Source organism: Macaca mulatta, chromosome 6 (assembly GCF_049350105.2).
Source record: "Macaca mulatta isolate MMU2019108-1 chromosome 6, T2T-MMU8v2.0, whole genome shotgun sequence".
Lineage (NCBI taxonomy): Eukaryota > Metazoa > Chordata > Mammalia > Primates > Cercopithecidae > Macaca > Macaca mulatta.
This window is the reverse complement of record NC_133411.1, coordinates 102,285,891-102,311,699: the sequence shown is the minus strand read 5'-3', so window position 1 is coordinate 102,311,699 and position 25,809 is coordinate 102,285,891. Positions and strand designations below refer to the sequence as shown.

At 36.9% G+C, this 25,809-nt stretch overlaps 1 protein-coding gene across 2 annotated transcripts in view; it reads left to right on the top strand.

The window, feature by feature from the left end:
* The window catches only part of ELL2 (elongation factor for RNA polymerase II 2), a 76,298-nt gene that overhangs the window by 16,167 nt on the left and 34,322 nt on the right, over positions 1–25,809 (top strand). For both annotated transcript variants that reach the window (XM_078005000.1, XM_001094059.5), the window contains exon 2: positions 2,310–2,357. In XM_078005000.1, coding sequence (XP_077861126.1) covers positions 2,353–2,357 — 5 coding nt within the window. In that variant the 5' untranslated portion in view covers positions 2,310–2,352. The remainder of the gene's footprint in view (positions 1–2,309; positions 2,358–25,809) is intronic.

The window sequence follows — 25,809 nt, the reverse complement described above, 5'->3', positions numbered from 1 at the left end:
TGTAGTATGTAAATGACTAATAGAATATGAAGTCAGGGAGAGAAGAGACTGTAAGTTAATTTTAAGGTGGTGAGCCTGGAGAACCAAGAGGATAAAAGTACCTTTGCCAGAAAAGTAAGAAAGAGATGATGGTTTGGTTGGGAAGGCTGGGGATGGGGGAATTAGTTTCATGTTTGCCAGTCATTGAGATTTGCTGCCATTGTGAGTTTCTAATGCAAAATGTCCTATCGGCAGTAGTAAGTAGCAGGCTATGGAGAGGTGCCAGCTGAGGAATGGAGAAGAGATTCAGAGTTATCACCCAACAGGTGCAGTGAGCCTCCAGGATGAAGTGGATCTAGAAAAAGAAAAGGAAAGGAACTTGCCTTTTGGAATGAAAGGTGTGATCAGAGAACTGGGAGGACTGCTATCTCTAAGTGCAAGAAAGAGGTAATATCCAGTGGGGATATCAGCAATTTGAAAACTAAGAAGAAGTTTGCATTTATCTGACCAAGAAGAATCAATGAACTTGATGGAGAGAGAATTTCACATTTCAATGACGAGCTGAAGACAGCCTCTGAGTTGCCAGGATTCAAGGAGGGAAGTGTAATGAGCCTCTGAGGTTATATTCAGTGCTTCTGATTTGGAGGGACATTCAGAAAGCAGGGCTGATGGAAATATTGTGAAAGCTGGAACCTGAACCTGTATAATCTCAATTGTAGAGCCACCTTACTCTTCCACATGAAGAGGGGCTCCCAAGGCCCCTGTGGGCTTGCTTTCATTACTTCAGGAAGAGTGAGTTTAGCCATGGAAAGTAGTTTGGGGGTGGCGTTTTTCCCCTTAAGAAAGTTAATGTATGTTTATATTTTCATAAAAGGCAATGAATTAGAGTGAAAATCTACTAAAAAATTAGGTTTTAAAAATTCAGGTGCTGCCTTTTTATTTTTCCTTTTTAAAAAGTTCACTTCTCCCACACCAATAAATGAATTTGTTATTCAGTAGTACTTAGATTCTGCTGATAAGTCTAAAATTAAATGATCTTTTATGGTAATAGAACATTAACAGTATCCATTATAATGTTTTCTCCAAAAAGATACTTGTTTATTCATTTTTATAAATAATAATAAGATAGCTAATGTTACACTTGATTTTACATTAAGGTGGTCTGTCTTTTAAAGAAGTACTTATCTTTATTTCTTTTTCTCTTTCATTTATTATAATCCCTATTAGTAAACTTTTAAGTCTGCAGAGAAGTTTTGGGAAGCATTTGGAAGTAGTAGGTGATGTGCTGTAGCTGAGGTGAGGAACATTATTAGTGCCTCTATATTTTTATTTGGGGTAGAGATGAGACCAGAAACCACTGTTTTTGTACATTGGATTTGAATATGAAGGTGTGAGTAGTTTACAGGCTGATGTACTACCATTAAACATTACCCAAATCTGATTTCTTCATGGGTTTCTGTTGGCAATTTGGAAAAGCTTTCCCACAGAAAAATATGCTGGTGACTATGAATACAGGAAATCATGCAAAAGACTATGGCTGACATTTACGATAACAGCTTTTATTCCAAATGCACAACTCTATGATAAAATATTGAAGTTATCAAGAAGAAAAAGCTCATAATCAAAAACACTGATCTAGAAATTATGTTCTCCTGGTGAGAAGCATATGAGAGAACTGGTAACCTGTTTGGCTGTCTATTAAAAACAAATCTCTGATAAAATGTCAGAAAATGGAAAACAGGTTTATTCTCAAATATTTAATTTTATATTTCTAGCATCCTGTTACAGTATTGCAAAGTTCCTCCAATTATCTCTTCCCTCTTCCCGCCCCTATTAAAAATATACCAGGAAACTATGCAACAATACAGTTTTTTTAAGGTAAAATTGAATTGGTATACTAACCATTTTTTGCCAAATCATGTTAGTCAGTTTCAAAAACATGATTAGCTGCACTGCCAAAAACTGTATTTTGTTTGTGTGGTTCAGAGAGAAATGTAAATAGTGTGATATTGTTCATCCAAGGTATCTTAATATAGTAACATGCAAAAGCAAGTATATAATGAAGAGATTTTCACACATTATGACACTGACCAAATACATATTTTTTTTCTTTCTTTCTTTCTTTTTAATAGACATGGGGGGGTCTCACTGTGTTGCCCAGGCTGGTCTTGAACTCCTGGCCTCAAGTGATCCTCCTGCTTCAACCTCCCAAAGTGCTGGGATTAGAGGCGTGAGTCACTGTGCCTGGCCCAAATAATATAGATTTAAAGTTTAAACATTTAGTTCTGTGTCACAGTAACCAAGGTTTACCTGTTTGTTTCTTTTAATAGAATTTAATTCCTTTTCGACCTTCAATTCAGTTCCAAGGACTCCATGGGGTGAGTACTCTTCTTGATTTAACAAACAAATCTAATGTTCTTGCACGCTATTCAGCTTTTAAAATCCATTTTCAGTTGACCCTTTTATTATAATCAGCCACTCATTCTGTGAACTTTGTGACTAAATGAAAATGTCTGACATCTTTAAGATGCTTGAATTCTCTTATTTTCTTAATTTACGTTTTAAAAATTCATATATGGTTATTGATATTGACAGTGTTTTTTATCCATATCATGAATAATTGCATGTTTGAACCTTTTTATTGAAGTATAACGTACATCAAGGTATTATGTGAGTATGTTTTATCACAGCTTAACATCCATAAGGGATTATTTATTTCAGGCAAGTTATGATTGTGATTGGTTTTACTATTAACAAAATTTTGCTGTGTGTGTACTTTTTTAAGTTGTATGTACTAGGAAATGAAATATGTAAGTAGAAATTGAGTTTTTCATATATACAGAGTAAACAAAGTTTTCTGTGTATTTTATTACTGCATTTAAAAGCACAATAAATGATAATGCCTAATAAAATGGACCTATGAATTTTGTCTTTATAATAGATGATAAAGTTTACAGGAATAGAATCAGTATTTTTAAATTATTATTATTAATATTTCATAATAATAAATAGACTCAATTATTCTTTTTGCTTCCTCATTTAAATTAGTATGTATTCTATATGCCTCTATATATTAGCTATAATATGGAAATTTGTAATTTCTGTAAATGGATTTTTAGAGCTATAGAGAAAACATAAGCTGAGGGAGGAAGATTCTTGATTATTGTAAATCTGCAGACTTCTGAATTTTTGTTGTCACAAAATGCGGAAGTGTCAATTTAAATAAATAGTCTTTCTAACCTTTATAACTTGAAAACAGTTCAAGAGTCAGATTAATTACATCATTCAACACAGACCAAGAGTACTTCTAAATGTGTTGTGTAATGCTTACTTGAAGGAGGTGTTTGTGTGGATGTCAGAGTTTTGCTTCTACATGACAGCTTTACAATGAAGTCCTGTTTTTCCTCTTCAGTGACTAAGTATTCATGAATGGGATCCTAATTGGAATAAGTATTCTTCTGGATTTTGTTGTATAGCTTTTTAGTAGGTAGTCATTAGCACATGCTGATTTTCTATTCAAGGGCTTAGTTCAGGTGTTTATTTAAGGCTTCTTGAGTTTTTCTGCAAATTTTAATGACATCAATAATATCTGAAGAGATGTGCCAGGATCAGGCCTAATTCTACCAGCCCTGGAGGGCTCCATGAATTTTCACTAAAGGATTATCTAGGGAGAAGAGGGCTAGAGGAAGAGTGTAAGGTTTGAGCTGCTTTTCTCTTACTGGGAGCAGTAGGGTTCTGGGGCTGATGCTTCCCTTAATTTTTTCTGCTGGGAAATGCAAGTAAAGGATGTTTTCTAAGGAGGCATCAAGTTATGCCGAAACCCTAAATCATGGAGCACCAGTATGTGCAGACTTCCAAACTCTCCATTCTGACCCTTGCAGCTTTTAGCAGTCTAGGAGGGAGTATGGTTTTCTCTAGCATACTAGTTGCCCCTGGGCCCTAAGCAGCATTGCAAAGCAGGCAGTTTATATTTGAAACCTTAGACCACCTTTTCTAAACTTCCCTCCCTTCAGCTTTCCTGTCCCATGTGTCCAAGTGCCCTCAGTTTATCTTTGCCTGCTCCACTTTCTCTTCCTACTTTATTCCTTGCCTTGATATAGTTCACTGATGGAAACAATTTAGATATAAATGACTGATAGGTTTAAATCTTAATGGGTGTTTGAATTTTAACAGATAAGCTTTTTAATCCAAGGGAATGGTAATTGGATTTGGTAGAATAGATGAGGAGTGGAGGTACTATAGACTGAGAGCTATAGGATGTTTGATCCTACCTTGCTTATTCTAAGTCTGTCTCCTCAACCCCCCACTCTTTTCATTATTCTAACTGGGAACAAAATATATGGACTCAGCATTGTTTTAGAGCCTGCAGCTGCATTCCATCCACCCCTCCCCCCTTCTTTTTGCAGAGCTCTCCCCAACCCTTTGGGACTTAGTAAAAACAAAGAGTCATTACTGGGGAGAGAGTGGGTTGGCACAGCCCACAGGGAAGACGCAGAGCTACCAATGTGAGGGTCTTCTGTACACTGCTCCTCTGTTTTTCTCAAGAGCCATGATAATTTAACGTTGCCTTGCTATTGCTTTAAATCCTCTCTGAAGAAGTATGCTTACAGATTTTTTCCTATGTGGAATATGTTTAGGGCTTTAAATTAAAAGATTTAAATTTAAATTTTCCACAAAGGGTACTTTTCGTTAATGAGAAATTTTATTTGTCTTTTTACATCAAATGTGACTGAAAATGTACCTTAACTGTCATGATACTGTCATATATAGGCATATTTGAAGTATAACTAAGCATTTTTAAAATATCGTTTTAAAACTGAGCATGTAGTGTTAAAATCATTTTCTGTTTCCCTGATGAGACTCACGCTAAGCACTGCATCGTTATGTTCTTCCTTGTTAACTAATTATAAGTATTTTTTTCCCTCAGTTATGTCTTTAGAAGGCCAGAATTTGGGTCTTGACTGGTTAGCTTTTAAGCGTATTTGCCTCTGTGCCTGAACATGTTCTCTTAGGTTGAAGTTTTCTTCTAAATAAATGCAGACTGAAATATTAAAGTATAGCAATATGCTGCTAAAGAGTAGAATTTCTGAAAGTCATTGATTACCTGGATTTTTATTATCACAGTTGGGCAGCAGCCTTTTTGCATTAAAAATATAAGTTGTGACTTTCGCTGTTCATTCTACACCTGTTCCTTAATGGAAAAAGGTGCTCAGAAAGTTAGATGGTCATTGAGGGCATTTTCTGGATTCAGAAAAATGAGGAAATATCTATGGTAGCAGTTGATTCTCATTTCTAAACTCATGAATATCAGGAGGTGAGTAAATCATCCAAAATTGCTTTGCTGATTCTGAAGAGTGTAAATCAACCAATTCTCACAGTTCTAATCTATACCTAAGATACTTATAACTAAAGGTTTACTAGGATTATAAATCTCTCTAGATGAGCATATTTAAACAGAAATGGTAGCCGGTAGATTCACATGGGCTACTGCATTGTGATCTTCAAGTTACAACATTCAGAGGTGTGTAATGGTATAATGCACCCAGTTTCCAAAAGCAACATTGTGAAGTAAGCTTTATAAAAATCAAGATGGTTCTATCTACTGATCTGATACTGAAAATGTGACAGGTGAAAATTTTCCACAGATGTGTTTCAGTACATTTTTAAAAACAAAACTGTATTTGCATGCTTGTTGAAAGTTTCTTGTCTAAAGACACACAGTTAATAGTGGCAGTGCCATAACTACACTCTTGGTCTTCACACTGCTAGGGAGAAGTTCTTCCTGCCATACTGTAATAACAGTTGTTACTGATGCAGTTATCAACCAACGTAATTGTTCTAAGCAATAAACTATAAACAGGTAGCCTAATCAATGAATGTGCTAATAGGCTAATTTATTGTTCTGCTTGTTTCTTATTCACTGCGCAAACATCCTTTCAGCATTTACTAGTGCCAAGTGTTACGTACTTTGTGTGAAAAGATGCAGGGATGGGCATGGCATGGGCTCCACCCTCAGAGAACTCACAGTCTTAAGAAACACATACAGACTAATACTTAGAAAATAATTCATAATGTAGGATTCATCCAGAACCCTCCACTCAGAACTTCTATGGAAATGGGGGACTGCCAGGAACAAGGCGTATTTCTCATTGGTATGAAATAGCCTTTTAAGCAAGGGTTTTAGTAGATATAAAATGTCACATCTTGGCAACAGGTTTGTAAAATTCCAGAAGACCTATTTAAGAACTGTGTGTATGCATGTGCACACACACAAAGGTAAGTGTGTAGTATGTTATAATTGAGATAAAATCTGAAATGGCAAGGTTTTCAATAGTGAATAATGCCCACATCTGCTGGCATGTAGTAGCCGTACAGAGTGGAGTTGCCTCAGGCCTCAGTGACTCATGTCCAGGGAGTGATTTCCCCAGGGCAGTGAGAAATACTGCTAACTTTGTCACAGTATATGAGATTCTAGACCTCGGTATTAACTCAGTATTTGTTATGAGAATATTGTTCTAAAATTCTTTCTAATTTAGTTACTTACTTTCAGACTCAGCAATCCCAGAGGCTTTAGAAAATAGTTTTACATAACATAATTTTTAGAAATAATAAAATAATAGTTATTTTTTGAGACAGTGTATTGCTCTCCAGGCTGAAGTTAAGTGGAGCAATCATAGCTTACTGCAGCCTTGAACTCCTGGGCTCAAGCAGTCCTCCCTCCTCAGCCTCCCAAGTAGCTAGGATTATAGATGCACAGCCATGACTGGCTAATTGTTTTTGTTATTGTAGAGATGGGTCTCACTGTGTTGCCCAGGCTGGCCTCAAATTCCTGGCCTCAAGCAATCCTCCTGACTGGGCTTCCCAAAGACCTGGGATTACAGATTTGAAGCACCATACCGGGCCTAATTTTTAGAAATCATTTTTAAGAATTTAAGAAGAGGACTGAAAATAGAAAATATTTTCAATAAGTACCATGCAGTATCTCCTGTGAAACACTGAGTCACACACACTTTTCCCAGAATGAACAAGGAATAGCCAGCCAAACAAGTTCTAAATGTATGCCTTCTAAAAAGGCACAATGACCTTCCGAAGATGAAATTGGCATTTAACTGGTAACTTTAAAGGCTTGAATAGTGCTATAAAACTCTTTCAGTAGAGTCATTAAACAGAGGGTTGGATTTTTCTTCTTTTTTTTTTAATCCCCAAACTCAGCAAAGCCTTCAGAGATATTTTGTTAATTATTTATTTTACTTTGTGGGGGTTGTGGAGAAGATTGGGTTTGAAAAACTAAATTATACAGTATTTGAAGTTAGTAGGCAATTTCAACCCCCTTGAAAATGCTTCCTGCAGACTGTCCTTCCCTACCCTACTTGGTTCCTGGGGAAGCAAAGATAACTATCAGCTTGAAATACGCAGCAAAGGTAAAAATAAATCCCCAGCACTGCCATTCCGTCTTAGATGATATGCCTTCCCTCCGACTTCTTTCCCTTGACGTTTTGGTTTCGCTAGCCTACTGGTTTTGCCAAGGGTTGTGTTTAGTCAGTCAGCTCTGAATGTTGACGACTAACAGCTACCTTGATACTCTCAGCTCTGAATGTAATTAATACTAGAAGAATGTTAAAATTATATTTCTTTATAATGGTAGTTCTGTTTTAATTTTTTTAATATTACAGTGGTTAACATGCATAGATACCATCTAATATTTTTGCTGAATTACAACTCTTTAGCCACATGTTAATTTACTAAGGTGTTAATAAAATAGTAAATTACCTAATTTTTAAAATTTTTTAATTTTTATATATACACACACACAACACATACACACACTTTTTTTTTTCTTTTTTTTCTTTTTGGAGACTGAGTCTTGCTGTGTCACCCAGGCTGGAGTGCACATTTTTAAATATCTCATTTTACCCAGGAGATGGGCTGCCCCTGGGGAACTCTGGAAACTGCATATTTTCTCACCCAATAATTGAATCATACTTTGAAGCTATTGTAAATTGACCAGCGGTCCCAGCCTAGCCCACCCCTTGCCCTTGAAGAGCTCAGAATAGCAGAGGGTAGGAGGGTAACTTTGTATGTTTATGGTGCCTGAGGAAACTATCTCAAAATACTCATGGACCATACCCTTACACAGGCCCCACTGTGAGTTACAGCAAGAGAAGCCCCCCAGAACTTGAGCACAAACAGGGGTGCTCACCCTGCTCTGTCCTTCACCAAATTGCATCACCTTGGAATGCAGCAACTGGAGCCATAACTAATATCTGAAGCTACCACAATTGCCATAAATTGTATTCTTAGAAATGAATGAAGCTTACTGCCTTCACTTAGCAAACATTTGTGAGTACACGATGTATACCAGGCACCATGATAGACAGTGTGTAGACAAGGTAAAATAGCCCATTTGTATTCCTGACATTATCTGTTTGTCAATAAAATTTGTCACTAATTGGCTTTGCTTTTTTGTTTCCCACCAAAAACTAAACTTGTGGAATTGAGTTACTTATATTGCAGGCAGTGTCACTTTAGTAGTATTTACTTATTTAAGCTTGGAAAATAGTATTTTACCAGTTCTGTGATACTTTGTGGTCCCTTAAAGTTAACCATCCTTTACTCTGTCACCTATATTGGAGTGCAGTGGCTCAATCGTAGCTCACTGCAGCCTACTGGGTAGCTGGGACTATAGGCATGCATTACTATACTCAGCTAATTTTTTAACTTGAAGAGACAAGGTCCCCCTATATTGCCCAGGCTGGTCTCCAACTCCTGGACTCAAGTGATCCTCCCACCTCAGCCTTTCAAAGTGCTGGGATTACAGGGGTGATCCACCACCCAGCCCCACCTTCTTGAGGAGTTAGGATTTCACCTTGGAGATCACTGCTGCTTATCTATAAAATTTCCCTGGAGAGCTATGATGAGGTTTGGAGACCTGGACTTAAAACACATTTTTCCCCCCAGATTTTCTTAGGATAGCTCGATTCACTCTCATAAGAATGAAGAATATACATATGTATAGATATGTATACATTCTCTTCTCAAAAGAAGCTTATGACTTCCATCAATTTCTGGGTAACCTCTGACCTCTCTAATGTGAGAAAATTACATCGGTAAATGAGTGCCTTCAAACACATTTACAAATAATTCACAGTAAGGCAAAACTGTTTTACATAGCATAGCTTTACACATGTAGATGTAGACATTCACACTACTGAAACAAAAGTTCCACAACACAGTCTTTACCCTTACTTCTTCAATGTACCCTGATATTTTCTGTTCCATTCTCTTTCATTTAAAAAGAATCCTAGTCACAATCCACTAAATTAATGCCATGACCTTCCAATGGGTCACAATCTATTATAGCTTATCAAATATGGTAGGAGATTATCAACTATTTAAAAGATTTTAACCAGGGAGTCATGTCGTCAGATTTGCATTTTAACATGCTTCTCCAATGGCTGCCTTGACTTAGTCATTCCTTATATATGGAATTCCTTACATATGGGAGGACAAGAAGAAGAAGAAATAAGGATGGCTCTGTATTTATTACTTGAGCATTTGGTTAGGTGGTGAGGCCATTATTCAAATCTGAAATAGATGAAAGAGCAGGTTGAGAAGGAGACATGGGGTGTGTTTGGTTTGGAACATGTTATCCATGAGGTGTTCAGGTTACACTCCAATCCTCATTCTGTCAGAATGGAGCTGCCCAGGGGGTATTCCCATTGGAGAATTGGAACAAAAGGATTTTCAAAAGCAACTCCAAAGGACATTTTACTGGGTTTAATTATACCTGGAACTCTAGTCGTGAGAAGAAAGAAAAGGTTGATTTACAGATGAAATTCTGATGTGAAGCCCTATTTAAAGAGTAATTTTTTCCTAGCTGTTAAAGAATACTGGTTTACATATGAATACTGAAAGCATGAGTATTGTTACTTTTAATTACTAACATTTAGGGAATTTGAAGCTCCTTTTGTTAAATTGTGCCCATACTAATTAAGAACAATGACGGGCTAATAGAGATTAAGTGTGATATATTCATTTAGTGTAAGTATACAACAGTGAAAAGCAGTAACTTATAACTCTAAGCAGGCAGAAGAATACATATGGTATGATGCTGTTTTTATAAAGTTTAATAACAGGAATAATCACACAATCTATTGGTAGGTTTACATATGTGATAAAATTATTAAAAACCAAAAAAGGGATGACAATTATGAAAATGAGAACAGTGGTTACACCCAAAGGGAAAGGCAGGCAGAGGGAAAAGGAGAGGAGGATGGGTGGATGTGTTATTGCTCACATTCTTGTTCTTGAATGGTGAGTTTACAAGTTCTCATTATGACATTGAACTTCATAACAATCAAGCTATACTTACTTTGCAGAAACAAATATGTTAAAGTTTGTTCTCATTATCATTAAAGATAATTTGTCATCTTTATGGGTTAAATAAGAAAAACCAGAACATGTTTCAATAGATGCCAAAAAGGCATTTTGAATCTGTATTTCCTAATTATTGGAGAAACATAAAAGAAATTTTTGGAGATGCCGAGTTCAAATATGACAAGACTCTAAGGAGAAAAACTGGATATTAAAGGTTTTAAAAAACAAGTTGACAAGGAGAACAGAGAAGGCAGGTCTTGTTATCTATCTAGAGCTAGACACCAGCTAATATCTTGCTAGTCAACTACTTGATAGAGTTGCTTTGTCATCTATCAGTGGAGAAAGAAAGTTTTCTCCGTCTGTGATCTCTCTCCCCAGTGGAAAGAAGGTACAGGCAGAGTTGCTGGTGTTATCAAGGGTGTGGGAGTAGAGGCTACTTTCCTTTCTGAGTTAGCATTTGATGTTTTGGAGCAGCGGCATTGTAAAGTGTCGTAGGAAAAAGTCCGATCTAGAAAGGACAGATCAGGGAAATGAAAAGCAGCAGTTGGTTGAATTTTAAAAGATGAGGTTCTTAGGGGGCTTAGGGTAATAAAACTCAGAATGCAATATGCAAGTGATTAAAGAACAAAATTGAGCCCACATCAGGAGAGGGTTGGTACCTAAGCAGCCATAGGAAAAGGGCAGTTCTTTATAATACATGAAAAGCCTGGGGTTTAATAACCACTTAGTAAGTTATGTTATGGATATCTTATTTTAGAGTGAGAATATAAGGCATAGCCATATTTATGAAGGTAGTAATACTCTACTAATCAATACTTAGAAGTTTTTGTTATGACTAATCTGAATGCTTTTTAGTTTTTCCTTAATCTAGTCATATTGGTAATTTATAAGTCAGTTTTCAGATTAGGAAGGAAGGTATTTAAGGGTGTTCCATTTCCACTGAATAGTAAGATGATGCTTACTTACATTTCCACAGCTGTTTGAAAGCTCTGTATTTGGCTATAACGAAAAACTTTGTTAGGAATGCTTGATGTTTTGTGTTTTGTTTCTAAAGGAAGACAGTGTTTTGTTCCTTCTTTAGAAAACTTGAAGAATAGCATAATGAGTCAGGATTAATTTGGGATAAAGTCTTTTACTTCATAATTTCTGATTCTGTAAAAAAAATCTCTAACCTCTTTCAATAATATTTAAGGTAATTGAGTCAAAGGATAAGTATCAATGATAACCTAAAATCTAGTTATTATTTTATGCAGCCTTTATTGTTTTTCTGATTGAAAAACAAAGTGAATAAACATTTTTTAAAGTGTATAAAATACACATAAGAATAAAGATGAATAATAAAAGGTTCCTAAAAGTGAAAAACGGTTTTATTCAATTTCATTCTAGTCTTTTCTTCTTGCTGACATACATTTTAAAAATTGCAGTCTCAGTGTGTTTCTTGCTTTTTATATTCCTTTTTTCATTTAGCATTATCATGAGCATTTTCCTATGTTATTAAATAGTACAAGTTACTTTTAAATAGCTACCTAACATTTCATTTTATGGATGCACTATCATTTAGCCATTCTCCTATTACATGTATGGTTTCTGTATAACAATAATGGTATGATTAAAATCCATGTGCATAAATTATTATTGCTATCTTTATTTCCTCGGGATAGATTCCTAGATAATGGCGTTTATTAGGTGAGAATACTTTTAAAGTTTTCAATAACTGTCGCCAAATCATTTATCCCATCAGCATCCCCCACCCCAGAAAGCTACTGCTGTCTTATATTCCCACAGCTGTTCAAAAGTGCCAGTCACGAGGGGTTTTCCCCAGCCAATATTGGATACATGTTTTTTGAATTTCAAAATTAATCATTTGATAATGTTTAAAAACTGTTTGACAGTGTGATTTGTTTGATTATAATCTGACATGAGTAAAATATTGCAATTGTTTTAAGATAGTGTGAAGTAACATCCAGTGCCTTGCTGTCTCCATCTGGTATTGCTAGAAGGAGTGGTTTTGAGTTTTTCATTCCTTTATATTATTCATGTTTTCTCCCAATATGGTGGGGAGAGTTTTTATTTTAGTAGTTCAGGAATTCCCTTTGGCAAAATTACTCTATTTCTCTAACTTTTAAAAATAATTATACTACTTATGTAACTTTTTACATACTGTATTTTGCTATTTTGACATTTTTGTGTACCATTGTTTGTGGCCGTAATTATTTAGCGCTTTTGAATTTCTACCTTCACCTTTAGATGCCTGTCTTCTTTAAAAGAACATTGCAAACATCTCACAAAGCCTAGCGGTATGGATCTCTTTTTTTCATGGAGCAATGCTGTGAGTTATTGGCCAGGGGATAAAATGTTTTACTACTTTATATAATTTCATTATTTTAGAGGGACTCTGTGGTGTGTGGTTCTACCTCCTAGCAGAATTAAATTACTATCTAAAAGATAAACAAAAGTTTTGTAATATTAGTTATTCAAATATAGTACTTGCCTTAATTACCCATACGTAAACCTTTGCCCTTTCTTTGCCAAAGTGTCTCTTTCTCTATGTGAAGGCATAGGTTTGATGACTTTGCCAATAGCCTAACCATCCTTAGAAGTCTTTACGGTCCTGTATTTCTTACAATTACAAATCAGTCTATGTAAGAAACTTGACAGGCCCTCTTATTTACATCAGACATGCCAATCTCTTAGAAATCAGAACTGTAGTCTCTAATTTAGCTCTTGATGTGTTGTGCATATCAATAGCTTTATACATGTGAAATTAGAAATAGTTTTATTTTCTTTACAGGCTTGAAGAAAATTAACAAACAAATTTGACTTATGAAAACTGAATAGAAATAAATTTTATGGAGTAAACCAGACTCTGCCTCAGGGATGCATTTTCAGAGTAGATGTTCAGAGAGAGATTTATAAAAATTAAAATACTACACGTTTGGTTCATTTTTAGAGCTACCTATAGCTTGATACAAAAAAACACCCCCACAAACTTTAAAATGCTGTTTGTATTTATGAAGATTGAATGCTTTCGAGTCATAAAGTTGTGATTCCCATGAGAACCCTTAATTCTATTTTCTTTGTTTCTTTGTTGTGCGGTAGCTAGTATCTGAGACTCTGGGAATCTGAAGGCAGCATTTTTTTTTTTTTTTTTTTTAATGGGTAGGGCACTTGGGAAGCAGTGCTTGCTACCCTTCTAGAGGAGCAGCAGACATCTGTAATTTTTCAGCCTTCCATGGACACCTGTTTTAGCTGATTCATTCTCATACCTTATCTTTCTGTATTTTGAGTTTGAAACAGTTGGAAATATTGCTAGTTGTTTTCATTATTTGTTTATTTTTCCAGATAGTTTACTTGGCTTCCATTTACACTAACACTTAAGCTTTGACCCAGAAGACTTGTAGCCCCTTATTTTTCTCTAAATTATGAAGATTCAGAATGAGTATAGTCAACTTTTGATTATCCAAAGAGCTTGTTAACAGAAATTACTTTAAAAATCAAACACCTCATTATAGTAAGGAAGGCACGTGTGTGTTAGAATCAAACAGGTCAGAATTGGAGTGGGAACTCCCCAATATTGTCTTTGTATTATCAAAGCAAACATTTTTTGGCACTTAACTGTGTACCGGACCTTGTGCCAGACACCTTAGATGGGTTATCTCTAAACTTCACATCAGTCATATGAATTGGGTAATATCATTATCTACATTTTACAAGTATGGAAACTGGGGATTACTGAGGTTATTTGCCCAAGGTAACACAGATGGTAGATTCTGCAGCCAGAGCTGGAAACCAGGTAGTTTGCTCCACAGCCAATGATCTAGCATCCTAGATGTGGTCCATTAGGGCTCTCTCTTTTCATCTGTTTGTAAAAGAGAGGTTTTCACTTTCTTCTCAAATCATTGCGAGAGAAACAACTTGGAACTGGAAGTGCAAAGGGAAAATTCTAAAGAAAGCATTTTAAAAAGAAGAAGGAACAAGACAGCGGGATACCATTTCCTATCTCTGGTATTCTCCAAATAGTTGGCACCAATTCTCATTAAAAAAAAAAAGGCACAAAATGGTGCATATTTTTACACACACACTTTTGTAATGTTCATTTAAGATGTGACTACAATTTAATTAATTAAAATGATATACCCTAAATATTGTCTGTCTTGTTGCTGTTTCTCCTTCTTTAGCATAGACTGTGGTCTTGTGCCTTTGGTCCCCAGGGAGGACTTACCACAGTGATCTTACCACAGTGGCTGCCTCAGCAATTCCAGTCTCTCATCATTCTTTCCTTAACCAGAGCATTTCTGAGTCTGTTTGTAATACATGTTGGGTTTCCCCATAAGATTTATTTTGAAAAAAGCATTCTGTAACTTTACCCAAGAAAAGGCTCAAAAACAATTGATATTGAAAGCAGAGAATTAAGAACTAAATATACTTCTAAATCTTTATGGAAATATTCTGCAGACTTAACTATTGTTTATCTTATTGGACTTACAAGTTTTCTTGGTGACATTGATTAGTTTGGGGTGAAACCATGTATTTTACAAAATCTAGGTCTTGGGCTTTTTGAGACTTCTGTTAACCTTGAGGACTTGCAGGTGTCAGATACCAGTCTCTCCCTAGATTTACACAACTGCTGCTGACTGCAGGCACGAATTCTAAGCCCACTTACGCTTGCCATCAGTTCTTCCTGGCATAATGCAAAAGAATGTTGCTCAAGGCTCCAGGGTACAAGAAGAGGAGATTGGCAATGAATTGGAAGTTGCTGTTCATATTTAAGATTTTTTTTCCTTGTAGAATTCAGGTTTGGGCTTTGTTTCTGAGAAACCATTTTTTAAAACAAAATTCTGCTTCCTACTTGACAAGAAGAATTACTAAACTTAGAATTATTTAGTATGGTTAAATTCTAAATTCTTTAAAATACAAAATGGTTTTAAAGAGGTTGGGTCATACTTTCAAATGGAATTTCGTGAAGCCAGAGTATTCGGTGAGTGTTTTAATAAAAACAAAGATACTTTTTAAAAACAAAAATGTATAATATGAACTTCAGTCCCACAAACCCAGGAAGCCACTTGGCCTAGGTTTTGGGGCTAAACATAGCACAAGAGAGGTTAGGAACTTTCTCATCCTAACATTTGTACCACACAGCAGGCAGCTGTATGAGTTTTTTGTGTTTTTTTTCCCCCCTTCCTTTCATCTTGTTATTTATTTTTGCCTTCTCTGGGGAACCCTGGTTCTCAACAGATTCTTAAGTCATCTATTTCAAATCCATTTGTAATTTTTTAGTATCCCTGACATAAGGCACCTTCTGAGTGAATTTAATCTAAGTTCCTTCAGATAAATCTAACAAATATTTATTAGGTATCTACTCTACTGTGTTTCAAATATAAGTGGGTAAGACCAGCTGGGTGTGGTAGCTCACACCTGTGATCCCAGCACTTTGGAAGGCTGAGGTGGGCAGATCATGAGGTCAGGAGTTTGAGACAAGCCTGACCAACATGGTGAAATCCTGTCTCTACTAAAAATGCAAAAATTAGCTGGGCATAATGGTGCACACCTGTAATCCCAGCTACTCAGGAGGCTGAGGCAGGAAAATCGCTTGAACCCGGGAGGCGGAGGTTGCTGTGAGCCGAGATCGCGCCGCTGCACTCCAGCCTGGGCGACAGAGCAAGACTCTGTCTCAAAAGAAAAAAAAAGTGAATAAGACCACGGTCCTTGCCTCCGAAGAACTCATAGTCTGGTGGGAGAGAAAGGCAAATAAATGAGTACGTAGCATACAGTGTAGTGAAGGCAGCAATAGCGACGAATACCTGGAGGTGATGGGACCATGGAGACTCAGAAAGGGGGCTTCTAAACGCACCTCACTGGGAAAGCAAAGGCTCCCTAAGGGAAGGACTGCTAAGCTGAATCTCACAGATAAGTTAGCATGAGCTAAGGCAAGAAGTGGGGACACAGAGTAGCGTGTTCCGGCACCCAGCAAACACAGTATTGCTGGAACATGAAATACAAGGTGGAGATGAGGCCCAGTTAAACTGGTTTGGTAGTAAGAGTGCTGACAAGGAAACTCATATATACTATTAAGAAGCTTTACATCTACTACTGGTAAGTAGTAGGAAGTCATGAAGAAATAAATGACCCTTGAGACTGACAGGGTCATATTGACATTTTATAAGAATAGTTGTTGATAAAAACTGAATGATTAGAGGATGGCAGCTGAATGATTAGATGATGGGATTGAAAACGGTTCAGAAGTAGAGGCCAAAAGCCAAGTTGTCCAAGCAAAAGGTAATACTGAGCCAAAGCAGAGGAAAGAATATACATTTAAGAAATATTTCAGAAGGAAAAAGCAGTAAGTCTTACGATTATGTGCATGTTGAGGGGTGTGGAGTAGTGTGAGAGAGAGGAGTCAAATTTCACTCATCAGGGTGCCAGTAATCTCAGCACTAAATGAATGATGGCTTATTAACTGGGCAATGTGGGAGGTGGAAAGATTCAGAAACGAGATGATAATTTAGTTCATATCAGCTTTGTATATTTAAATTTTGGAAGGGACTGGTTAATAAAACAAAAATGAAATGCAGCTTTATGATAAGTTGCTGAACCCAGTTGGAGGTTTTAGTTTTTGCCACCAAAGAAGAACTTGTGGCTTAGCCCAGCCATGACTGCATTTTGAAGAAACTATTTAGATTTTCTCGATGGCTGTCTCACTTCTCTTCCAAAACCACTTTGCACTTGGTTCAACTTTGCATTCATTCCTAAACAAAGTTTCTGTTCTCTCATGCTCCGTAGTCTGTATACCTTTTCCCTGATGCAGTATCTCTAGTATCTGGTATTTCCATCTTTCCCCTGCCAATAACTGTCATCACCCCTTTTTTCCTGGAAATACCCAACTACCAAACACCACACACTCAGACACCTGGTTTCTTCTAAATACTTTTTAACCATGAAGCTACAAAAATGAATCATAACAAAACTCCCTTTGAAGCCCCTTTTTAGCTGGCGAAACCAACATTGGTCAGTTGTACAGTATTTAAAAATAAGAAGTACACTTAACCAGTTAATGGATTCATTTACATGAAGGTGCTCATTATCACATTCAAAGTAAAAAATATATATATGTGTGTGTGTGTGTGTGTATGTCTATATGTGTGTACACACACATATACACATACTGAAACAATTCCTTTCTTCCAGCCAAAATACCCTGGGGTCATCCTTGATTTCTCCCCTTCATTTCTTATATTTAATATGTCTAGGAATCCTGCTGCCTATACCTGCAAAATACATCCCAAATCCATCCATTTCTCCCTGTCCTGGTCCTAAGCATCACTATCTCGTTCTGGACCTTTATACTTATGTGCCACAATGGTGGGAATCTTTGTCGGTTTTATTCACTACTATGTCATAGAAACCTAAACGGTGCCTAGCACAGTAGTACTCAGTTAATATGTGTGGAATACGTGAATTAAGTGAAAGAATCAATTAATCCATGTCATCTTACCAGACACACTATTGGAAGGCTAGTTTCACATTAATAGAGAAGCCATATTAAGAAAGCCGAAAGTAGTTTTTTGTAATTTCAGTTATATAGCAACTGAGTGTATTGGGTGTATTTGATTTTTAAAAATTACTACTTTACTTCTATCGTAGTTATTGTGTATTTGTAATTAAAATTGGTTTTGAAATGTTGCCATCGATGATATTTTTTCCAAAATGGTCATAAATTTAAAAGAATACATTAGGGATGAGAATGCAGTTCTCAGGAATTATTTTTATATTAAGACTATATACTACAGAAATAACAGAAATAGGAAACCTCAGTATTAGGCTGCTCTACTGTTTAATCCAGAACTAGAAATTTTAATACTGGATCCAGGGGAACTATGTGAAAAATAACAGGGAAAGCATTTCACTTTACTTTTTCCTTGCTTAATATACATCTTGCTAAAGAGGAACAATGGAAGGAAATAAATTGACTTATTTTTTCCTGAATTATTTACATTAATTGCTATATGACCTGAATTTTGGGGATAACTGCCAATATTTCTCTTTGTGCTAGAAAAATTTGGCATTTTGCACTATTCTCCTCAGTAAAATAGCTATCATATGGAAATTTCAGATGGCTCTAATATGTGTTGGCTCCTCTCTACCCCCTGCCCTTCCCTGTCAGTAGGAATGTTTAGCTCTTACTGATTTCTCTAATAAACTTTTTCTATTGCCAGCGAAGGCTACCCTCCCCTCCCTACTCCTCCACCCTCCAGCATTGGTTTGCACATCTGGGCTGATCTGAGAGGCTTTTTTTTTCCCCCTCAACCCATAATGTTTGGGCCTAAAGTCATAACTGCAGGTCTAGTTTTAAAAATAGCACATGTGGCTTTCAGGTTGAAGTTTCTATTTTCTGTTCTGATTCTAGATTATTCTGTCCCTAAACTGTGGAACCTGAATAGTGCATGCAAATATATTTCTGTAGCTTAAAGTATATTTCTAGATTTTAAGGAAATCACAGAATCAAGAGTCTAGAAATAATTTGAGAACAACAGAGAATTCTAATGTTTAAATGTTTGCAGTGAGTTTATATCTAAGCTAATATATGCAGTCTATATATAGTCAAATAATAGATGTTAGATAAAATTAAGAGATGGACTGGCCTCCTGGGATGCTAGAGGGGAGGTGGTGGGTTCTGAGGCCATACAAAATGGGAAACTATTCAGTATGGAAGGACCCACAGCAAAGAAAGGTATTTTGTTTAACTTGGCATTTCCTAAATTTATTTGAGGAAAGAACCCCCCTTTCACATAAGGAAACTTTTCAGCATGCTTCGGAAATGCTGGTGGAAAGAAAGCAAACACTTCAGTTCTAGGCCTGGCTCAGACATTAATCTACCTTTTCATTTAACAAATATGCATCGAGTGACTAGTTTGTGCTACGCACCACTTGAGGTGCTGACAATATATTCAGGGAACACAATAGACAAAAACCTCTGTCCTTACAGAGCTTACATTCTAGTGGAGGGAGAAAGACTATAAACATAATATGTTAATATTACAAGGTAATTAGACAGCCATGGAGCAGGGTAAGGGGATTTGGAGTACAGGGATTGTCAGTTCAAATATGGCTCTAACTTGAACAAACCACTAAGCCTTATTGTCCCTAATCTATAAAAAAGAAATTATAGATGATCTTGGCCTGCTAGGCTGTATGAGTCTACTTTAACACCAGGAATTGTCATATCAAACCATGGTACTGCTGGTTCATGAGTATTTCATTGAGTGTTTACAATCACCTTATCAGAAAAGGTGTCTGTCAAAGAAGAGTTCTGTAAGTTTGGATGATTTGTAATTCCACAGAAGAACAAAACACTTAAATAAATGAAGAAAACGCTTGCTGGTTCTATTTTTAATCTAATGTATACCTCAATCCAATACTGAGTAGAAAGTATTTGACTCAAGGACAGGAAACCTGCAGTAAAGGTACCAACAGCTTTTCAGCAGATGTTAGCATTCACATATGAGAAAGTTGCAGCAGTGCGCACATTGTGCTTCTGCCCTAGATCTTTATGTAAATAGGACGTCCGTGACTTGATGTTGAAATGACCTTTCAGACAGTATTCTATTGCCACATGCCTGAGCTTGTATCCCAGAGTAATTAGACGTTTTGACTTACACATCTTGGTATACAGTGTTTATGCTAATTATAAATGTCTGAAAGTTTCCTGAAACTTTTTCTTTGTAGCTTTTATCGAAGACAGACAGGAGGTCGGGAGGAGGGTTGTGGATTGTGGTCCTAAGCCTTTGATTTTCAGTCTCTCATTTTTGGAATGAAAATTAAAATCTGCTTTTCCAGTTGCCAAGACATGGTGGTATATTTTTATATTCTTCATCTTGAACAAGAAACTGTGTGGAATCACAGCTTTTTAATACTTTTTAAATAATATTTTATTCTTAAGGCATTTAGCTAAAAATTCAAGATCGTGAGTCCCTAAATAAAATGTTATTCCCAACTGACCTGTAGGAAAAGCTTAAAATACTAAAATTAAAATGGAGAAGTTTCTATCTCACAAAGGAACGGTCTTCCAATATTGTTTCAAAATCAGACCTCAAAACTTATTTCCTGCGGTGGTTACCTCAGTCCTCAAAAGCTGACCCTAGGTCTACCGTAGCAGTCAGTATATTTTCACTTCCTCCTCCTCGTATTTCATGAACCTGAAGGCTAGTATTTAAAAAAAATGCATATCCACAGGGGTTCCTCTGAAACTGTGTCTGAGTGGCTCTAGATTAGACAAGGTCTCAGACCCACCCTAGCTCTGGCCTTCAACAGTCCCACAGGTTCTGGTCTGCTCTGAAGTTGCCATAGTTTAGTTCTAAAGCTTCCCTCTCACCAACCTGCTCTGATTGTCATATATTACCTGCTCTTTCCGATAAGTCTCCTGCTTTCCTGTCCATTGGCCAAATTGTTACACAGCCTTACCAGCCATAAACATAAGTGCTACCTTATATACCCATTTCATTCTTAAGATACAATTAACTTAAGAATGAAATGGATATTGATACAATTAACTTTGTATCTAATTAATACATCTTCAAAAAATTAGGTGCACTAAGTCTACAAACCGTTTTGAAATTTTAAGGATGTAAAATTTGCCTGAAAACATCTTGCTCTTGAAAAGCTTCAGATTAGCTCAGACCATACCATCTGCATTGATGCTGCTCTGAAACTACCAAGAAAAGGTAATGTAGAACTCTGATTGGCCTGGGCTCCATGTCCCTTTATTCCCTAACCTCTAAGCTCCACTTCAGCTCCACAGCTGGAAAGAAACTCATGACATGCATCAAGAGTCACCCTTTGGTCCCAAAGTGAACACTATTTGCCCTGATGCCTGCCCCTGCCCTGTCTGCATACTGCTCAAATATATCCATAGCGTTACACATGGGTATGAGAGACTATTGAGAAGTTCTGCTATCAGAGGCGAGGATAGGGGTGGTTTGTTACTGATCTTTAGCAGTCTGAGAATCTTAATTGTGTGTGGCATATGGTAAGAACAAGGAAAAATGGTAGGGATTGAAAGCACTCTGTGGATAAATTACTCTGTATTTAAGCTGAAAACTACGCTACTTTTTTCTACTTGTTATTGCCAGAGGCTTTTAGAACTTAATAGGGGAACAGAATTCTCAGAGAGTGTCATTCTACCAAGATTCACTTTCATTATCTTCAAATCGTCTTTTCTTATTTTGAGTTTGTTCATAATAAGTTATATTTTTAAGACCTTCTTTAAAAAAAAATAACCAGAGTAGGTGTTACAATAAAAGTATTTTTAAATAATGCCCATTAAGCCATTTGTTTATTTGCTGGCTTCGTGGTACTTAGAAGAATGTGCAGAAGTTTATTTGCAATAGGAACTTAATCTTCACATTCTTTCTATAGCTAAATATTCTTTAAATATGGCCCATGTGTGCTGCTTATCTTTGCTTTTCAGTTCCTCCTGAATGGAAATTATAAAACTAGAATAAGTATTTAAAATAAGTTAAAATAGATCCTTTCATTTGAAATAAAATGGGTATTTATTTTAGGGTACCCTAAATAAATATATTTAGGGTAAATATATTTATTTAAATATATATTTGGGATAAATATATTTATATATTTCTTTATATATGCCATTTCTCTCCACTTATTCATTGATTTTCAGAAACCAGTGAAGTCAGAATTCTGACTTCTTTTTTTTCCACTTTATTTTTATTTTTATAGAGATAGGGTCTCACTATGTTGCCTGGGCTGGTCTCAAACTCCCAGGTTCAAGTGATCCTCCCACCTCAGCCTCCCAAAGTGCTGGGATAACAAGTGTGAGTCACCACACCCAGCCTGTGACTTCTTTTCTAAGGGGATGACCTATTTCTGTTTATAATCCAAAATTTCTCAGCCTTGGCCGTATTGATATTTTGTACTGCGTAATTGGAGGGAATGTCCTGTGCAGTGCAGGGTGTTTGGCAGTATCTCTGGCCTCCCACTGCATGCCTGTAGCACCCTCCCAGACCAGATGTCCTCTGGGGGACAAAATTGCCCCTTGTTAAGAACCACTGTTCTAATATCTATGTGTAACACAAGTTTCAAAACACTTTGGTGAGTACATAGCATGGATTATGATTTTTTAAAAACTTTGTTTCTTTTTAAGCTGATTCTATTCTGGTCATGATCATATTTTTTAAATCTGTAGCTTTTTTCCTACTGAAGAGACTTTTAAAAAACAAAAATATGAAAGTCTTCTGTGTCTACCATCAGGCCAGACTATAATGGTTTAAGAGAAAAAAATGCATAGAAAGATAATTATTTTACCTTAAAAAGCATAAATGTTACTTAAGAAGTTAAGATCAGATGGTTTGGAGGATGAGACAGGAAAAAGCTACATTTAAGTAACCCAAAGGTTTGTTAAGAGCTTTCTGTAACACTCTGTTTAGTGGACATTCGAACTAAAGGACTCCAGCCATTAAGTTTTCTAATGATCGCCATTCTAACTGGTGTGAGATGGTATCTCATTGTGGTTTTGATTTGCATTTCTCTGATGGCCAGTGATGATGAGCATTTTTTCATGTGTCTGTTGGCTGTATGCATGTCTTCTTTTGAGAAATGTCTGTTCATATCCTTTGCCCACTTTTTGATGGAGTTGTTTGTTTTTTTCTTGTAAATTTGTTTGAGTTCTTTGTAGGTTCTGGATATTAGCCCTTTGTCAGATGAGTAGATTGCAAAAATTTTCTCCCATTCTGTAGGTTGCCTGTTCACTCTGATGGTAGTTTCTTTTGCTGTGCAGAAGCTCTTTAGTTTATGAGATCCCATTTGTCAATTTTGGCTTTTGCTGCCGTTGCTTTTGGTGTTTTAGACACGATCATTAAAAAGTCAGGAAACAACAGGTGCTGGAGAGGATGTGGAGAAATAGGAACACTTTTACACTGTTGGTGGGATTGTAAACTAGTTCAACCATTATGGAAAACAGTATGGCGATTCCTCAAGGATCTAGAACTAGATGTACCATATGACCCAGCCATCCCATTACTGGGTATATACCCAAAGGATTATAAATTATGCTGCTATAAAGACACATGCACTCGTATGTTTATTGCAGCACTATTCACAATAGCAAAGACTTGGAATCAACCCAAATGTCCATCAGTGACAGATTGGATTAAGAAAATGTGGCACATATACACCATGGAATACTATGCAGCCATCAAAAAGGATGAGTTTGTATCCTTTGTAGGGACATGGATGCAGCTGGAAACCATCATTCTTAGCAATCTATCACAAGAACAGAAAACCAAACACCGCATGTTCTCACTCATAGGTGGGAACTGAACAATGAGATCACTTGGACTCAGGAAGGGGAACATCACACACAGGGGCCTGTCATGGGGAGGGGGGAGGGGGGAGGGATTGCATTGGGAGTTATACCTGATGTAAATGACAAGTTGATGGGTGCAGCACACCAACATGGCACAAGTATACATATGTAACAAACCTGCACGTTATGCACATGTACCCTACAACTTAAAGTATAATAATAATAAATAAATTAAAAAAAAAAAAAAGTTTTCACTAAAAGAACACTGCCCATTTGCAGAATTTGAGTACAGACTCTAATCACTCTTGAAAAATAGGGCGAAAAAAACTGTACAATTCAACCTTTTAAAAATGCAATTTAGTCCGGTCGCAGTGGCTTATGCCTGTAATACCAGCACTTTGGGAGGCCGAGGCAGGCGGATCACGAGGTCAGGAGATCAAGACCATCCTGGCTAACACAGTGAAACTCTGTCTCTACTAAAAATACAAAAAATTAGCCGGGCGTGGTGCCGGCGCCTGTAATCCCAGCTGCTTGGGAGGCTGAGGCAGGAGCATGGTGTGAACCCGGGAGGCGGAGCTTGCAGTGAGCCGAGATGGTGCCACTGCACTCCAGCCTGGGCAACAGAGAGAGATTATGTCTCAAAAAAAAAAAAAAGATGCAATTTAGAGTCTCCCAGATGGGATGGTCTTCCGTTCTCTGATAGGTATGGAAGTACTACTATATTCCCAAACCTGAGCTATGCAGTAGGGTAAACTTTAGGTCTAAACGGAAGCTGGAGCCTCATAGGAAGATGAAATATCATATGGAGATGAAACCTCTTTATGGTTTTTAAAACCATATGGTTAGAAACCACTTTAAAAATTTCTCCAACCAGGTTATACAGATCTAGATGAAGGGGTAGAGGAAAAGATGGAAGTTAAATGAGTCATGCCTAGGGAGGGGATTTCATTCAGGTGTCCACACCTTTCTTACCTATCTAGACATATCCCTTCTCTGTCAGCAGAACCCTGCTCTTCCCAGAAAAACAAAAGCAGGCATTAGTGAATACTGTTCTACCAGTATACAGGTAGACTTATGTTCTCTTGCGCCTGACGCAAGCATTCCTTTGGCTCCTGCTTACCTCTACTGCTATAGGATTAAGAAGTTGCCAATATATGTATGCCAACTAGGTGCTGAGTGTGCACACCCAATAAGACAGCCTGATAAGTACCTACCTACAGAGTAAATTAAGACTTGTTCACAAAGTTACAGCACTTTAGAACCGGGGAAGCTTTTGGGAATTAAAGAGTAACGTTATTGCCCTCAAAAGATATTTATAAAATAGGTAAAAACACAGAAACTTGTGCCAGGAGTTGGCTCTTATTTAAAATAGGGAGTCAAAGATAGTTTAAATTCATGGATGATGGAGGCTCTATGGAGTATTACCTATCTATAGTATCTTTGGTGAAATTTGACCTTTTAAAGCTCTACACAAGTTGTCTCAATCTCCTTTGAAAAAAACATTTTTCTTTGACTTATTTCTTCTTGTTCATTTATTCCTTCAACAAATATTATATGGCTACTATGTACCAGATACTACAAATTGTCTCCCTTCTTACCTTTCTTTCTTTTTACCTTTTTTCCAGGGTTGGGAGGAAGGGAGGGCAGGAGTTGGTGGCTGCACTTCTTTCCTGTAGGTCAAGGTTTGGGAGACTTTTAGATTGAGCAAGTCAGAGGTTGCAGGTTGTCTTGCAGGGCAGAGCAAGGGCAGGAATCATATATGCCTGTGCACATTCATCAGTGTGTGTGCATACACACTAAGCAGCAAGTTAGCGCTGAGTCTTCAGCTTATAATGGAAAGGACAGATTTTTTGGAGAATGAGGATTATAAAACACTTTTCCCTTCCCTACTTGTCACTAAATTACTAAGACTGTATGTTTGGGAGCTGAAGTCGTATTTCACATTCTTGCCAACTAATCCTTTTTTTTTTTTTTTAATATCACCTAACAGCATGCTGACCCAAAGGAGGAAAGGTTTCAGACACTAGGAAGAGTGGAGCAGTTGAAGGACAGAAGATTCCAAATTGTACACACCTTTTTTGAGCCCCTACTGTGTATCAGGCAATGTGGCCGATGCAGGACCTCAGTGGTCT